The 19,313-nt window shown below is 37.4% G+C and overlaps 1 protein-coding gene across 11 annotated transcripts in view; it reads left to right on the forward strand.

Annotated features, from left to right (window-relative positions):
- LOC149576818 (Tetrapyrrole (Corrin/Porphyrin) Methylase) overlaps positions 1-19,313 on the forward strand; it is a 272,690-nt gene that overhangs the window by 233,634 nt on the left and 19,743 nt on the right. For all 11 annotated transcript variants that reach the window (XR_016362336.1, XR_016362333.1, XR_016362327.1 and 8 more), the window contains one exon: positions 12,041-12,180. Coding sequence is in view for 2 of the 11 variants with exons in the window: in XM_089820217.1 (XP_089676343.1) it covers positions 12,041-12,175 (135 nt within the window). In the remaining 9 variants the exon portion in view is untranslated. The remainder of the gene's footprint in view (positions 1-12,040; positions 12,181-19,313) is intronic.

A 19,313-nucleotide genomic window follows, 5' to 3' on the forward strand; every position in this document is an offset into this window, starting at 1 on the left:
CCGACAACACAAATTAATAATGAAACTTGAATCAACTAAAAAAATAATGTTTTGATTCTTGAAATTATCTCCACAATCTCCTTAGCCTTTGCCAAAAACTATCATCAAAGACTATCCATGCCACAACCTCTCTATCAAGCTTCTTTAAGTAAGGTGAAACAACCCAATCAGCACACACAAACATTTGTTTTGGAGCCAATATATGGTCGAGAATACTTTGCAACGTCAAGAACACCGTTGCAAACCTTGTCATAGCGGGTCTCACCAAATCTTTGCCTTATAGTGGTCTTTCTCATCAAACTGAGAACCTATAATGTCCCCTACTTAATATGACCATCAGGGTCAATAGATTGGCCTATGACAAGAGCTTTCGTAGGCTAATGAAGTGATTAGGGAGCTCATTTGGCAGTATTTTCAGGAGTTACTATTTTTAGTAAGTCAGTGGGAGTTAAGTGATATGGAAATTTGCAGTGTTCGGCTTGGTGGATTTGGTTGAGCTCTTTCCGACGAGCTATCATACATGGTATTCTAAGTTCGACTCTTATATGATTTTAATGCCAAAGTTAATTTACTTTATTATAAAGTGAATTAAATAAAAGACTTATTAATTAAGTCACTTTCTTATAAAGTTCTTTTAAAAAGGTGTCTCATTTATCCCACATTGCTTATGCTAATGAAGTCAACTTCTTGGAGGACTTTATATTCTCTTAGCTGCAATGAGTTGGGGTATGCTTGGATGATATTACTATTATGCTATAGGGTTTCTCGGAAATCTAATTGTTGAGTTTGGAGGACGAAATCCCTCTTTGCTAACATTCTCTTCGCTGTTGAAGGACACAGTTAGGAGGATTACCGAGTGTTTTCATTCAGGAAACACAGTGGGATTTATTGTGTTTTGCTATAGTGCACATGAATAGTGATTTTGCTGCAGTGCATGTGATTAGTGATTTTGTTACAATGTGTGTGAATAGTGTTTTGCTACAATGCACGTGAATAGTTTTTTTGCTACAATGTGCGTGAATAGTGTTTTTGCTACAATGTCGTGAATAGTGCTGGTACAATACGCGAACAATGTTGCATTGAGTTTCTTGTACACTCTAGTTGATAAAAGTTTGGAGGGGCTACCATTTCATCAGCAGATCACTACGACATCTACTCCCACGTTCCTTCCATCATACTGTTCATTTTTGGGCATTGTAATTGTTAAATACCAGTCTGAATATTTGTTGCAGCTTGTAATGCAATTGTATGTAAACATTTCTATTGCAAAATTCATATTTTATCAACAAATAAGGAGGTTCTAGACTTTGCATATTTATTGTTGTATGTTTGCTAAGTGTTTGTCAAAATGCCATGTTGAAAATAGCACTCTAATTGATAATACTTAGTAGTCTGCAAGTCTTCTAAAAAAGAAAAAAAGGGGGTGGTTATTATAGTGGTATTAGAGCTTTAAGTCCTACCATCTTGTGGAAGCCTTACAGGGAATTTGGAACAATTGAATAAAGGGAAAAGTGTTTGATGAAATGTCAAAACCCTAAAGTCAGTAATAAAACAGGTCTAGAATGTATGTTTGAGCATGCGACAGAGGCCATTAACTTCCGTCATACCAGAGCAAGACAACAAAGATTTAGACTCAGAGCGAGCAGTCTAGTTCATCCGTGCAGGTGAAAATAGAATCCAGTCATACAAACACAGAGGAAATATTCTTTTAACAAGATAGCAGTATGGGTGACCGAGATGAAAGGAATACAGGACTAGGTAGAGGCAGGAATGCCGGTCCAAATCAGGAGGTAATGTTCAGATGATTACTGGGTATGTTAGAGGAGGGGGCAACGTATGCAACAGGAGCAAAATAGGTGAATGGATATGATGTTGCAGCTTATGGCTGGGCAGATGCGCGTCAATATTAATCCAGGTGATGCAAACAATAGAAATGAGGGCAATGATAATAATAGAGGCCAAGACAATAACAATGTGGTCCTGAGGATAACATTAATGGTAATAATAATGGACATGGAAACAATGGAAATGAGGCTGATAACTTTAGACATGTTGCATGCCCAGCTCCGACAGCGAGCTTGAGACCTCTTCTACCCATCTTCCCACCCAGAGATTCGATTCAACCAGTAAATGAACTACAGATTACCGAGTTACTGGATCAGTTTAGGAGGGATTGGGAGGCTAGTGGACCGAAGTTTCAGGCAGATATTTCCCTCAGAGATTATATGGACTTGAGGATGAGACACATGCCTAGAGTAGGAAGGAGAAATCAAAACTTTGAGCTGAGAAAGAAAGTTGGGAAACTTTCTTTATCTTATTATGATGCCTCAAGGAAGATGACTGCACGAGCTTGGGTGCAAAAGGTAGATACATACTTCCAACTGAATCTGATGGCTGAAGAGGAGGCTATCAAGTATGCGGCTATTCATTTGGATGGCCTAGCACATGAGTGGTAGCACCATGGCATGGTAACCTTGGGGCATAATCAGATCACATCTTACGAGGAGTTCACTAAGAGACTCATAGAGAGATTTGATACCAAAGATCCTAAGTTACAATTTAAAGAGTTGGCAGAGCTCAAGTAGTGGGGATCAGTTGAGACATACATTAGTGAATTTTAGAGGTTAGCTATGTTGGTTACAAATATTTCAGAGAGGAGATTAGTAGTGCTATTTATGATTGGACTCTCAAATCCCTTGAGGGATTGGGTCAAGGGGCATGACCTAACTACATTACAAGAGGCTACTAAGAAGGCTCGTGACTTAGTACCTTCTTCTTTGAAGAGCAGATTTCAGCCTAGGGATTTACATACAAAGAAGGATAAGGTTAAGGACAAAAAACCTTTTTACCAGGGTGCACAACCAAAAGGGGATAATAGGATGTTGGATAATGACATCTTGAATGAGTTGAGGAGAAAGAAGTTGCGTTTTCATTGTAGAGAGCCTTGGGACTTATCTCATATGTGCCCTCTCATGGCTAAGGCAAATCAAATGGAGTATTTTTTAGCAAAGGAGTCACAATCAGAGGGGGAGGATCAACATTCTGATTTGGATGAGAGTAGCACTCCGGAGGGGAGCGACGATCCTAAGGATGATAGGTTGTTGGCATGATTGGTGGGCACTCAAAAGGCGATCACATTTAGGGTCAGGGGTACTATCCAAGGGCAAAAAGTGATCTCTCTCATTGACACTGGGGCTATAAATATCTTCATTGATACATGGTTGGTAGCCACGAGAGGTTTACAAACCGAGGAGCATGCTGGGTTTAGAGTCATGGTAGCTAATGGTGACAAATTATTATGTTCTCAGAAGATATCTAATCTTCACATCAAGTTTGGAGATGGCTATGAGTTGGAGGATGAGTTCTATGTAGTAGACATAGGAGACTATGATGTCATCCTCGGCATGACATCGATGGCCTCGCTAGTTGAGTTCACACTTAACCTAGCAAAATTGGAGATGAGATTCCAACATGAGGGGAGAACTGTTGTACTTAGAGGACTCTCAGATGGAAGTTGCAGAGTGGTCTCCCTGAGGAGAATTCAGAGACTTTTTCGGCATAATAACATAGATCGGGCAATAGAATGTTTCATTATGCCAGCTCCACAAGAGCCACAAGTAAAGAGTCATCCACGAGATATCCAGGAGATACTTGATAGGCACACCAAAGTATTTGGTGATAATCTGCATGGGCTTCCTCCTGACAGGGGGATAGAGCATGTAATTGAGCTCGAGGAGGGATTACTCCCTATCGTCATCCTAAGAAACACAAGGATGAGATAGAGAAGGCAACTAAGGAGCTATTGGAGATGGGGCACATTAGGCCTATCAAAAACCCTTTTGCTTCAGCAGTAGTTCTAGTGAAGAAGGATGGGACGATGTGCATGTGCATCGATTACAGGGCACTAAATAAGAAAGCAATTAAAAATAGGTATCCTATTCCTAGGATTGATGAGTTGCATGGTGCACACTTCTTCACCAAAATCGATTTACAATCCGGAAACCGCCAGATCTGGATGAGAGCAAAGAACATCAAGAAGACAACATTCCGATGTCACTATGGCCACTTCGAGTTTGTGATTATGCTATTTGTGCTAACCAATGCACCCACCACATTTCAAAGTTGTATGAACCAAGTGTTCAGGGGGCAGTTGAGGAGATTTCTCTTGATCTTTTTTGATGACATCTTGGTCTTCAGTAAGACCTGGGAGGATCACTTGTAGCATCTGGAGGAGGTGTTATCTATTCTGGATAGAGAGTCATTGTATGCCAAGAAATCAAACAGCGAGTTTGGCATGATTGAGCTCCTTTACCTTGGGCATATCATTAGTGCAGATGGTGTTTGGGTTGATCTCGAAAAGATTAGAGCTGATGTGGATTGGCCTACTCCCACAAACTTTACACAGCTTAAGATGTTCTTTGGTTTATGTGGTTTTTAGAGGAGGTTTGTTAGGGGATTCTCACAGATTGCCACACCTTTGATAAATCTCACCAAGAAAGGAGCCTTCACATGGACAAAAGCAGCATAGAGATGTTTTAACCACTTCAAAAAGGTAATGTCATCTTGTCTAGTTCTAGCTCTACCAGATTTTACAAAACCATTTGAGCTTCAGTGTGATGCTTTAGGAGATGGGATAGGGGCAGTACTAATGCAAGAGAAACACCCCATTGCATTCGAGAGTAGGAAGCTCCGAGGAGTTGAGAGGAGTTATTTTGTCTATGACTGGGAAATGTTGGCCATAATGCATGCGTTGGCCAAATTCCGATCTTATTTGGTAGGTGGTCATTTTGTGATCAAGACTGATCACAATAGTATTAAATACTTCATGGGCCAACGTGATCTTAATTACCGATAGGAGAAATGGGTTACCAAATTGCAAGCCTATGACTTTGACATAGAGTTTGTCAAAGGTAAGAAAAATTTAGTGGCTGACGCTTTATCTCGGAGACCTCACTTATGTGCTCTAGCATAAATTTTAGAAGATTGGAGAGATCGTATTTCAGCGGAGTATGTAGGAGATGATAGGGCTTTTGGGATAGTTGCGGGCACCCTTCAAGATGACAGGTATGCAGTGTTGGATGGGTTAATCAGATTTTGGGATAGGATTTATTTGATTCCTACATCAAAGTTTAGAGAGGAGATCTTGAGGGCATTTCATAATGTGCCTACAATTGGACATCCTGGGGTCTTCAAAACTTATAGGCAAATCCATGAGAGATTTACTTGGAGGGGACTCAAGGATGACGTGCAGAGATATGTGAGAGAGTGCATGGTGTGTCAGCAAAATAAGGAGAGCACACTTTTCTCGCAAGTGGATTTCTTCAACCCTTGCCCATTCCCAAGAGGAAATGGGAAATTATTTCGATGGATTTCATCACTGGGTTACCACGAGTGCAAGGGAGAGATTGCATCTATGTGGTGGTAGACCGCTTGACGAAATTTGCTAACTTCTTTGCTATTCCATCCACTTACAGAGTAGCACAGGTGGCAGATTTTTTCTTTAGAGAGATTCAGGTTACATGGGCTGCCTAGATTCATTATCAGTGATCGAGATTGTAAATTTATGAGGTTTTTTGGCAGGAATTGTTTAGGTTCTATGGTACTGATCTTACACCTAACACTAGTTACCATCTGCAGATAGATGTGTAGACGAAGATTGTGAATAAATGGGTGGAGGATATTTGAGAAACTATGTGAGTGCACAACAAAGAGCTTGGGTCAGATGGCTGCATACGGGAGAATACTATTATAATACCATTTATCATATGTCCATCAAGATGACTACTTTCATGGCACTGGATGGTTATGAAGCAGCTAGCTTAATCAATTTAGTTTGGGGGGACAACAGAGTGGCCAAAGCAAAAGACTTATTGCAAAATAGTCAAGATATCCTGAAAGTGCTTAGGGAGAACATACAGCAACCTCAGAATCAACAGAAGTTGTATGTTTATCAGCACAGGGTAGAATGCAATTTTGAGATAGGGGATATGATTTATTTGAGGCTACAGCCACATAGATAGTCATCGCTCAAGAAGAGCAGAGCTGAGAAGTTGAAGCCTAGGTTTTATGGACCCTATAGAGTGATTTGCAAAGTGGGTGAGGTTGCCTATGAGATTGAGCTTCCAGAGGGCAATCAAGTACATAATGTGTTTCATGTGTTGAGACTTAGGAAAGCCATTGGTCAATGAATTGTGCCTTCTGCAGATTTTCCACCATTGGATGAGGGTAAGCTTGTGTTGGTCCCTGAAGCTATTCTGGATGCCAGAGAGAGGACTCTTAGGAACAGGGTAGTTAAGGAATACTTGGTTAAGTGGAGAAACCTGCTAGAGGAGGATCCTACTTGGGAAAAAGAGCAAGTATTGCAGCATCAAGAACTGAGATTGCTTGAGGACAAGCAACTTCAAGGGGGGCGGACTGTAATGTCCCCTACTTAATGTGACCATCAAGGTCAATAGATTAGCCTATGATAGGAGCTTTTGTAGGCTAATGAAGTGATTAGGGAGCTCATTTGGCAGTATTATCAGGAATTACTATTTTTAGTAAATCAGTGGGACTCAAGTGATATGGAAATTTGTAGTGTTTGGCTTGGTGGATTTGGTTGAGCTCTTTTCGACGAGCTATCATACATGGTATTCTGAGTTTGACTCTTATATGATTTTAATGCCAAAGTTAATTTACTTTATTATAAAGTGAATTAAATAAAAGACTTATTAATTAAGTCACTTTATTATAAAGTTGTTTTAAAAAGGTGTTTCTCATTTATTCCACATTGCTTTTGCTAATGAAGTTTACTTCTTGGAGGACATTATATTCTCTTAGCTAGAATGAGTTGGGGTATGCTTGGATGATATTACTATTATGCTATCGGGTTTCTGAGAAATCTAATGGTTGAGCTTGGAGGACGAAATCCCCCTTTGCTAGCATTCTCTTCACTATTGAAAGAAACAGTCAGGAGGATAACAAGTGTTTTCATTTAGGAAACACAATGGGATTTATTGTGTTTTGCTACAGTCATGTGAATAGTGATTTTGCCACAATGCGCGTGAATATTGTTTTGCTACAGTGCGCGTGAATATTGTTTTGCTACGATGCACGTGAATAGTGTTTTTGCTACAGTGTTGTGAATATTGTTGCCACAGTACGCAAACAGTGTTGCATTGAGTTTCTTGTACACTCTAGCTGATAAAAGTTTGGAGGGGCTGCCATTTCATCAGCAGATCACTATGGCATCTACTCTCATGTTCCTTCCATCATACTGTTCATTTTTGGGCATTGTAATTGTTAAATACCAATCAGAATATTTTCTACAGCCTGTAAGGCAATTGTATGTAAATATTTCTATGGAAAAATCCATATTTTATTAGTAAATAAGGAGGTTCTAGACTTTGCATATTTATTGTTGTATGTTTGCTAAGTGTTTGTCAAAATGCCATGTTGAAAGTAGCACTCTAATTGATAATACTTAGTAGTCTACAAGTCTCCTCAAAAACAAAAAAAGGGGTGGTTATTACAGAACCCATGGATGATTATAGATATATTTGGTGACTCACCTAGCATCTTCCACAACTGGACACACCCAATCAAGTTTTCCTATGTCCTCCAAAAGAAGGTCAAGGACATGTGCTGGACAAGGTGACCGAAAAGGTGTGGGATGCCTCTCTTGGAGGATTCTACCTAAAAGATTAGTAAAAAATCAATAATTAGTTACAAAATTTCCTTATTTACATCAAATCTAAATTGAATAATACCATAGCATTAGATTCATGATTCATTTTAAACATAAAAAATTAAATTTACCTGCTGCCACATATGCTACTACATTATCTGTGATGATTTGCACTGCATTCTCTACTTCCACCTCCATGACCACATTCTCCAACATTAAAGCCAATGTGTGTGCATTTTTCATTTTGTTGGAGGCATCAACAGATTTCCAAAACACCACATCATCTTTGCAAGCAACCAAGAAATTAATAACAGTTCTACTTCTATTTATCCACACATCAAATAAAATGGTGCAGCCATATTTTTTCCCCTCTTTCTTTTGGTCTTCTGTCAATGCTCTTGCACTATCAACCGCATTGTCAAGCAACTTACAAAATTTAACTATAATAAAGTGTTAGTAAAAAATAGGAAATAACAATTAAGATTTAAAATATAACAATGAACTGAAGTGAATCACAATTATTTACAATTACTAAATAGTAAAATACTAACCTTCCACTCAAATCCTTGTGAGAAGCTGGCTTGTACCCTTTGCCCAATATTGAAATTGCATTCATCAAATTCAACCAGTATGGACTATCAGCCACATTCATTGAGAGATTATTGAAAAACCAAAAATCAGCTACTGCAATATCAATTTTCTCATCCACCTCTTCTCACCCAAGAAAGCCTCCTAGTGCTTTCTGTTGCTTGTATTTGTTTGTTGTTGTTGCTTTTCTTCGGACACCTTTGCGTGCTCCTGCTGACTCTTCAGTCCCATAGACCTCTTTTTGGTCTTTTGTTGGACATTAATATCATTATCTTATCTTATCTCCTTGTTCCATCCAGTGCCCTCTAATGATTATTGTGATTCAGCTATGTTCTTGGACACAAAATAAGTCCCTATCCCTAATGTGGATGGTGATGAAGAACTAGGAAATGTAGAAGAAGTGGAACTGGCAAAAGAGGTACTTTGTTTGCAGATCCGTGGGCCATGAAGAGATCTTGGTATGTTTTCAAGTGCTTCTTCTTTTTCTTGCATACCAAAAGGAGCTCCTTGAGATTCAGCTATGACTGCCCTCGTAGCTAATTTCACCCTCTCCCTATTCAATTTTTTCTCTTCAGCAGCTGCAAGTAGGGGATTCATGAATCTTCCTTCTTCTTCAGTTACCTTGAGACAAAGTTTTGAATCATGTTTCTTTATGCCTGCAAGGTGGTATTGGAAGCAGTTTATGCCTCCAGAAATAAGTTTTTCACATGGAATGCATATAACCTTCCCAACATCATTTGGACTTCATAGGCAAACCACCATGCTTATATATCGAAATGGGCATGGTGTTTGTGGTCACTCTTCTTGTGGATTTGTCATGCTTAACCGCTGCCCTACGCATAAATTTATAGAAAAATGAATAAACAAAGTTAGAACTTAGAACTTAGAAGTTAGATCTTATGAACTAAACAAACTAAACGAACAACTAAGGTTTGTTTTTAGAAAATCTTACATATTCTTAAAAAAAAATTGTGCTGAATGGCTTTCAAATGATTCAAACATAGAGTTAAAATGCTTTTAAATGATTTGAATTCATTTACAAGCAATAATAAAACAATAGAAAAACTATAAAAAGTTTTCTAACTATGATAAAAACAATCTCAGCAAACCTACCTAGAAAGATTTGTCTTCTAAAACTGGTTAGAATCCTCTACAAATTCACTCAAATCCCCCTTGAATCACTTGCAATCACCTAAGAATGCCTCCAAACCTTCTTCTCTTCATACCTCAAGCCTTTAGAAAACACAAATGCAACTAGTGTTGCAAAGAAACAATTATTTTTCCCTATGTTGCTGGGCCAATGCACGAGCGGCTATTACCTGCTGCCTCTGCGAGTTTTTAAAAAACACTCATCGGTTACTCAGTATTTATTGGTTTTCTTGAGCTTTTTCGTGAAAAACTCGGCAAGTGTTGGAAACTCACCAAATACTTGGCGATTGTTCCAACTATGAGGGGCTACTCCTTGACCCTATTGGTGAATCACCCCTAGATCCCACAAGGAGTGCTACCCCTTGATCTTCCCAGGGGTATTGCCTCTAGAGCCCCAATTGTGTTTTAAAGTATACTAAAACTTTGATTTTGCACAACAGAATTCATTGTCTATACTCTTGTCATTAGGCTTTCTAAATATTACTTGATGTATACTGGTCGTCTAGAAGATGATTCTTTCTTTTGGGGGAGGGGGCAATTATGTAGTTAACTTACAATGCCTATTGTTATGTTTGATAGTATTGGTTACCCGACAATGTATCGATTGTCCATATCAAGTTACGTATCACTCTTAGGTAGTTTCATTTGTCAGTTGATATTGTGTTCCTCTTGGCAACCATTGGGTCCTTTGAATATGTTGCATATCATCAAAGGAGTATGGTATAGCTGGATAAAATTGTCTTCTTGGCTGACTATCTCGTCTTCTCTATAATAATTTGATCGGGAAATAAAGACATTTTACTCTACCTAGTGTGCACTACTATCTTTACTATTATTTCATGTATATAATTTATTAGATATAACAATAAACAAGATCCTTTAAAGGAAAAACGTAGCCTCTAAAGAACATTCAAATGTATTATTAGTAACAAATCCATTACAAAATAATATTATTGTATAAATGTTCTATCAAGAGCAAGGAAAGATCAAATTCACACCCTATAACTCATGCTATCTAACTTGTGCTTAACCTTCTTCAAGAGGAACAAGAGATCAACATTCTTCAACCATGGAGTTAATTTGGTAGTTGTGATGTCCCCTTTCCAGATGAAGTTTGATATATTAATATAATAAAATATAATTATAAGTACAAAATAGATAAATAATGATATTAAAAAATGAATAATTAATAAATTTAAAATATACAAAATAATAAACTATAATATTATAATAATAATAATATAGAAATATAAAATTAAATAAATAAATAATAAAATATAACAATTATATACATTATTGGTTTGACCAATAAATCAAAGAAAAGTATAATGGCTTTCATAAAGATTAAGATAATTAAATGAAGAACTTGTCATAAATTTGCATTTGGTTATCCATAGCATTAGTTGAAAAACTTGGGCTCGGCAATAACTCAGCTGACCCAGAGTTTTCAAAAACTTGGGAAAATCTGCTATAACTTGGCACATTTATCAAACATTTGAAAATATACACATTTTAAATTACACTCTTAGAAAACACACATATGCACTAAATTTGTAAATGATTTCATGTTCTTTTCAACCTTGTCTAGCTAATGCCTTAAAATATAAACACGTGCCAATCACAAAATAAAATATTGACATCCATGTTATTGAACAATAAAATATGAGTTTGTCATCTTGCCATTGTATGAATGAAATGCTCAAATTTCAAATTGTTCTCTATACATGTCATAAAGTTAGCTAATGCCTTAAAATATAAACACTTGCCAATCACAAAACAAAATATTTACAACCATGTTGTTGAACAATATTATGAGTTTGTCATCTTACCAATGTATGAATGAAATGCTCAATTTCAAATTGTTCTCTGTTCATGTTATAAAGTTTTTCTTTTTCTTTTATATCTTGCTGCAGATTTAGTAATAATATATGAAAAGATTCAAGTGTCATGTACCAAATAAGTGCTTGAGTTAAGATCACATAACAGGAAAGTTAAAACTATCTTCCACACAACCCCATCATATTTATTCTATCATACCTTATATATTGAGTATTTACAGTGCTGTCTTATTTGAAATGATATTTGATATGTTGACTCTCCTGTGTTTAGCAGTGCCATGGCTTATGAATTGAACAATTTGTACAATGTATACATAGGCATATTCTAGAGTCTGATTGAACTTGCACAAAGTTAATGTTTTGCCCTTAGGAAACACTTTTGTTTTCACTCAATAACAATTTAGTGGGGTGCACGAATGAAATCTGAGATGAGTTTCTGTATTTACATTCTAACTTGTGTTAAATATAAGCACAAATACAGTCTGGAATGTTACGAGTTATGTGTACAACAAATGGGTAATTTTTGTAAGATTAACAATTCCATGATTAATGAACAAAACAAATGTTTGACTAAGTAAATGTATCATATAAAAATTTAACATTATCAACTTCTGCAGAACCTAAACTAATATATGTTGTCAGATAAATCCTTTGAAAGATCAAAAGTTTCTCTAGACAACAGCATTGTTTAGGCTAGAAAACATACATGCCATGTGTTTTATCTTCTTTATGGTTTTAGATCAATTACCTCCTATATTATCAATGTATTATCTAATAATTTTGCATTTTGCATTTTCAGGCAGTTAAAATAGTTGCAGAGAGAATGTCAGTCAAAAGGAAAATTGTTTATACACTTGCATTAAGGATGCGTGGAAATGGACACAAATCAGAGGAAATGAATATCAACATAGATGATGTGCATCTAAAAAATTAAGACAGGTAGATACTTATCCAACTGTGGCAAAAAGATACATGTTCGAGAAAGGCCTATTATTTGAGTTTAAATTCTGAGAATTTATACATATGTTACAATAATAGATCTTCAAGAGAAAACAGTTTGATTCCTTGTACTGTTTTCTAATATTGTGTAGCTTTGCAAATCAAGTTTCTCTTCCACTAAATGGCAAGACGAATGATACCATAGTTTTCCCCATCCTAGGTTTCAATGTCAATTTTTGTGCATTGGATCTTCTTGTGGTCACTTTTCTTTCTTGTTACAGTTATAGTTATTTTCAGATTTTAGTTTAAATTTTATTTTTTATTGCATTAAGATCTTCAAAAAGAATTGGAAATGTAGTCTACTACTGATTCATTCCCCCCTCCCTCCTCAGTTGTAGAGTTGTGTTTTAAGTTCTTCAATTCCCACATTATGGGAGTGCTCCAAAATTTTCCAAAGCTGCACTCAGAGTTAAGAAACTCTTTGGTGTTGTGATTAAATTTATGATAGCTGTAAATTATGTCTTTTTCCTAAATTCCAAACAACTTACCTTAACACAAGATTTCCTTAAGTATTTTTTCATTCTGATTTTGTCTTATCTTGAGATTACCCTTTTGATATTTGTCTTATTTGAGAGATATGTTTAGGACCACTCTCTTCCTAGGGATTGTTGTCTTCTTCACCAAATTATGATCTCCAATCTGCTCTTCGCAAATAATGTCATTCTATTAGCTTCCTCCCCTAAGGGTATGCAATGACAGTTGGATGGTCTCGCATCTTTCTGCGAGTTGCAACATTTGGCTATTAATTTGGGGAAGACCAAGGTGATGGTCTTCTATGCTCTTAAGACATCTCACATTCATTTCTTCTTCAGAGGTATGGAGGCGGAGATCTCGTCCTCTTACACATATCTAGGGGTCAAGATTTATGGGCGTCACTTTATTATAAGACCCACCCTTCAACCATGAATCAAGGGTTATGGTTTGTTGGCCCTCCTTGAGACACAGTGCTTTTGGCACAATTTTTTAGGACACTTTGTCCAAGATGACACTTGTAAAAGAACTGATCAAACCTATTGTCCTCCATGACTCAATTACATGGGGTCCTTTGCTGGACTTTGATTGTGTTTTTGCTGAGAGGGTTTAGATTCTCCTCCTTTGGTGCATTATCAAGTGCAAGCAATCCATCCCACACAACATTATTCTTGCATAGTTTGGGGCTCGTCCCTTTAGGCTTGAGGGCATCTTCGATCTAGCTTGGTACCTTCGCCACCTCTCATTGTTTGCTAATTCATCAAAGGGTTGTCACAAATACGCATATCCAACAAATGCTTTCCCCTCAGGTTGGGCTTATAGTTGGTTTGCTAAGACTTCTGCCTTTCTGGGATCTATTGGGATTGAGATGGATCACCTCGGCCCCCTTTTGCACTTGATGCACCCCCCCCATCTTGTTCCTCCCTAGTAGGAGCTAAATAGGTACATTAGAGAGGACATTTACAGGCAATTAATTCACACTATTTGGGTTAAACCCCACAGGGGCCTTCACCCTAAGATGGGCTTATACCCAGAGCACTTCTTGGAGCTAAAGGATTGACCTATTGTTTGAACTTTGGCGTTCCTACCTTTCCCTCCACTGGGCATATACCCTCAAGATTCCCTAGGCTTCTTTAGGGTGGGTTCACATGGGCTCCTTTGCAAGACCAATTACCAAATGGACAAAGAGCACACAATTTTCCAGCTTTGCAATTTTGATGAGATTAAGCCTAAGGAGCACTTCATCTTTTGTTGTCCTCTTTATTATGAGATCAAAGGGAGGTTCCATTGCCTCTTCATGAAGATCTAGTCACTTTCCAGTTTCTTTAGATATACAAAGCATAGTTGCCCTGTATTTTCAGAAAGCCCTTAGGCTTCGAGATCACACACTTTAGCACCATCGCGCTACGAAGCCTCTGCTATGTCAGCTTATTACTTCTTCAATGGGATTCTTTCAATGTGTGTTACCAAGCGGTTGTTGAGCACTCCCCCTTCTTCTAGATCTATGAGGCCCAAGACTGTGTCCCATTTGTTGTAGTTGTTGAAACATGTTAAATTTTCAAACTAATTTAACAAGTTAGAAATAACAAAACAGCATTTCCTTCCAAGGTTACATGAAAGATAGTTATAACGGCCTTAGTATCATCTACACATGTTTATTGTTTCATTTCAATTTATGCATATTCAAGTAAAAAAATAATTCATTTAATTGCTTCTTAACCCAAGGAAAGAGAAACTAATCTTAATTGTATTATCCATCTACAATACATAATTGAAAATGCGTAAATATAAATATAAATTGAAGTACTCGAATTTCAGATGTCTTGCATATAGACTTTAACCTTAGTTGTGCAAGCCTTGGTTATCGAAGGAGAGGAGAAGCATTTGTCAAGGGCGTAACCCCCCAACCATAGATCCTTAATATTACGAAGTAATTGGAAAATATTTGCTTCATATTAATAGAGACTGAGAGGTCAATTTATACAAGAGACTGAACAATGTTTCCTTGAGAAACAATCGTGAAGAATAGAAACATTCTATTCTAAAAACAAAAAACTAAATATTAGAAACATTCTAATATTTATAGAAACATTATAATAGATAACCATTAGATACAAAGATAATAGAATCTATTTATTATTGTATTGCCCTCCCTTAATGGTTAATCTATCTAGAGCACAAAGCTGTCAAAAAGCCTAAAAGGTAGATTTTGTCTGCTCAAGGGGCTCTGCACTATTCGTTGTGGATTGTGAACCAGATTGCTTAGATAGGGCAGCTAAGTGCTTCTGGTATTCCACCTTCATGTGCCCAAACTTGTGGCAATGGTTGCATTGAATGTTTTTCTTCCGAAAGCCTTGTAAATCTGGAGTAGAGGATGTTTGTTGAGAAGATTGCTGATGGTACTTTGGATAATGCTCCAAAACTTTGCAGATGAGCATAATGCTCGAAAACAAACCACAAAAAGCTATGATTTTTAAAAGGAAATCAAAAAAACTGAACACGATTTTTGGGGTGAAAAATCAATCAAAACCCAACATGATTTTTGAGGTGAAAAATCAACATGATTTTTGAGGTGTAAAAACAATCAAAACCTGGTATGACTTTTGATGTGAAAAAACAATCAAAACTTGATGATACAAAGCTTTGTTTTTTAGGAAAAATGGTAAACCCCAACAAATAATTTTTGAGGAAAAAATTACAAACCCACAAAGAAATCCCACACAACTTTGCGAATTATAGACAGGTTTTTAAGGGAAAATTTATAAAAACCCATAAGACATTTTTATAGGGAAAAAAATATGAAAGCTCATTAGAATTTTATTTTTTGAAGAAAGCAACTTTGAAAACCCACCAAAATTTTTAAAGGAGGCAAAACATGAGACTTTACATGGTAAAGCAGCACATGCAAACAACATGCAAGTACATGCAACCCTCAAAAAGTAGAGATCCAAAAAATTTGAAGGGTGACTTAGAAGAGAGCTCAAAAAATCCAAAAAGAATATGTTGTCAGTTTTTGGATTGTCTGGCTCAAAAATTGAGGCACTTAGAAAAATTAGACAATAACCCAGTTGAGATCTCCAAAAACCCACGAAGAATCTGTAAACTTTTTTTGGATATGGTACAAAAAATTAGGGCTTTGAACAAAAACGGCCCTACTGCAAAAAAAACCCACAAAAAATGGTAGAAATGTGCAAAAAAAATAGATGGATTTGGACATAAATGGGTTGCACATCCGAACTAGAAGTCGGTGGATTCAAATCTCTCAGAACGGAAACCCTAGTCGGATTATAGAGAGTTGGAAGCAAATATGCGTGTAAATAATTTCGAAAATAAAAGGCAGATAATTTCAACCAAGAAATTATAATTATTTTTTAAAATATTTAGGGTATTGGCTTCGATACCATATTATGAAGTAATTGGAAAATATTTGCTTGATATTAATAGAGACCGAGAAGTCAATTTATACAAGAGACTGAACGATGTTTTCGTAAGAAACAATCGTAAATAATAGAAACATTCTATTCTAGAAACAAAAACTCAATATTAGAATCATTCTAATATTTACAGAAACATTACAATAGATAACCATTAGATACTAAACAGAGACAATAGATAACCATTAGATACTAAACAGAGATAATAGAAACTATCTATTATCGTAATAGTTAAGTATCCCCACACAATCTCTACTGATAAAGGCCCTCCCTACCCTAAGATTGGGCTTGGGACAACGTTGTCTAGCCATTGAGCATCTTGGTGTTAGAGTGTCGGCTAAACAACCAACTAGGTTTAGGATACCTTCCATACACCTATCTGCTAACTGTTAACAATCTTGACCTCTAGTGATCATAGTAGCAAGCACACCACTAACCTACCTTGGCTAAGGTTTGTGAGGGCACTATGTACCTGATCACTATAATGTCCTGCCTAGGTATCTACAGCCGAGCAATGGTAAACGAGTTAAGATACACAGTTGTGGAAGCATGTACTGTAGACTGGCCAACACCAATGAGAGTTGTACGGTGTGTAGGAAGAGGGTGTACGGTTAAGACCAATATTGTACGATAGGAAAGGTTGTCCGTACAAACTTCCCAAGGCCATATGGTAGGCAAAGGATGATGGTTGTACAGGAATATTTGAGCCGTATGGTGAGCAATGTGTAAGCATATGATGAGTGGATGGAGGAAGCAAGGAAGGCACAAGGGGTGGTGGAAGATGTGAAAGAGGCCGTACGATGGTGGAAACACAAGTCGTACAATGAAATATTGAATAATATGGATGGGCAAATGGATGAAGGCCGTATGATCAAGGAGTGAGTAGTACGAGAATGACAAGAGGCTGCACGGTTAGGTGTCTGAGCCTAATATGGAATACAATCTTGTTCATACACAAACACAACAGATTTAGATGAAATTGAAACAATATTAGAGGCTTAAGTGCGAATAATCCTTAAGTAATATATATGCCGAAAGATGATGCTCCGATTTTCCAGATCCAAGCGAAGTATTACAAGAGACAGAATAGGGTGGGTTAAATCCCACCAAAATCAAATAAACCAAATAGAGGTCTTTCACTTTCGAAATGGCGAACTGCAGAGAACTCCAACAGGAATTCAAAGAGCAGAAAAAAATAATCCAAATTGCATACCTAAAGACTACCTTTAAGCCATGCTTAAATACCCGTCGGGGAAAACTTTTTGAGGGTGTACAAAGATAGCCGACGGCAACACAAACTACGAAAACAAAATAAAAATGGGTCCGAGATACATTAAATCAATTGGCCTGTTACAATAGTTTGATAAATGATTTATTTTATAATGGGAACATTGTAGTCCTCTCGTCCCAAATTTTGTTTGTCCTCAAGCAAATGCAATGCTGCGTGCTGGAGAATGTGCTCACCTTCCCACATCGCATCGTCCAATGGCAAGCGTTTCCAACACACCAGATATTCCTTCACCATGCAGTTCCATAGAGTCTTCTCCCGTACTTCAATGATCTCGGCTGGTTCCAATATGAGCTTTCCTTCTTCATTGAGTGGTGGAAGGTCTGTGGCTACCGTGATGTTTTGCCCTATGACCTTCTTCAGGCATAAAACATGGAAGACATTATGAATAAAGCTTCCCTCTGGAAGTTCCAATTCGTACGCGACTTCACCAACATGACGAACTACACGATAGGGGCCATAAAATCGTGGCTTCAATTTTTCTTTTCCCTTTTCCTTCAATGACGATATGGCTAGAGTTGGAGATAGACCAAATCCCCTACTTTGAAACTCCTCTCCATTCCATGTCAGTCGGCGTACATCTTTTGTTGATTTTGTGCCTGTTTTAGGTTTTCCTTCAAGCATCTCAGTATGTCCTATCCCTCCTAGAGCCTATCCCTCACCCTTGGTGCATGACTGTCACCTAGAATTGTGTCAATGAAGGAGAGGGGTTCATACCCGTACAGAGCTTTGAATGGTGCCATTCCGATGGATATGTGGTACATGGTATTGTAGCAATATTCCCCTAGATGTATCAATTTGACCCATGCTCATTGTGCCGAGACGTAGTTCCGAAGGTAACCTTTGAGCCATTTATTCACAATCTTCGTTTGTCTGTCTACCTACACGGGTGGTAACTAGTACTTGGCGATAATTTTGTCCTTGCCATCTGAAATAGTTCTGTCCAGAAGATACTGATGAATTGCCTATCCTGATCACTGACGATGTTTCAAAGTAACCCGTGCAAATGAAAGACTTATTCAAAAAATAGATCAACAACTTGTGTGGCCTGAAGATTGGAGGGGATGGTGAAGAAATGTGTGTACTTTGTCAATCTGTCAACCACCACGAAAATACAATCCTTTATGTTCACCTTGGAAGCCCTGTTATGAAATCCGTCGATATACTTTCACGAAATCCATCGATATACTTTCCTACTTATGTTTTGGAATTGGCAGAGGTTGTAGTAACCCAGCAGGTAGAGTATGTTCGGATTTGTTTTGCTGGCAAATTGCACACTCTCTAATATATTGCAACACGTCCCCTTTTAGTCCTTTCCATGAAAACCTCTCCCAAAGACTTCTATAAGTTTTGAGGAAACTCAGGTGTCCTGCCAAGGGTGAGTCATGTACTTCAAAATTTTCTACTTCAATTTGGATTCTGGCACGAAAAATATCTAATTCTTATAGTAGATGATGTCATCCACCACTTTGTACCTATCATCTTAGGTGTTGTCATCCATTAGCTCACAGGAAAATGTGTTTTTAGAGTATTCCACCAACAGATGTACCTTCCAATCAGCTGAAATTTGGTTTAGTGAGCAGATGGCGGGTTTCCTAGACAAGGCATCTACAACCACATTGTTCTTCCCTTTCACATATTCAATGTAAAAATCAAAAGCCTGAACCTTGCTTACCCTTTTTTTGTTGCCTCTCGCTCAAGTCCTATTGCTCCAGAAAATATCTCAAACTGTTGTGATTCATGCAGATGACAAACTTGGCACCTACCAGATATTGCCGAAACTTGGTTAGTGCATGTACGATGGCCAACATCTCTTTGTCGTAGATGGAATACAGGCGTTTTGTCTACGTAAGCTTTTTGCTCTTATAAGCTATGGGGTG

This window comes from Cupressus sempervirens, chromosome 1, assembly GCF_028749045.1.
Source record: "Cupressus sempervirens isolate cs-2001-9-10 chromosome 1, ASM2874904v1, whole genome shotgun sequence".
NCBI lineage: Eukaryota > Viridiplantae > Streptophyta > Pinopsida > Cupressales > Cupressaceae > Cupressus > Cupressus sempervirens.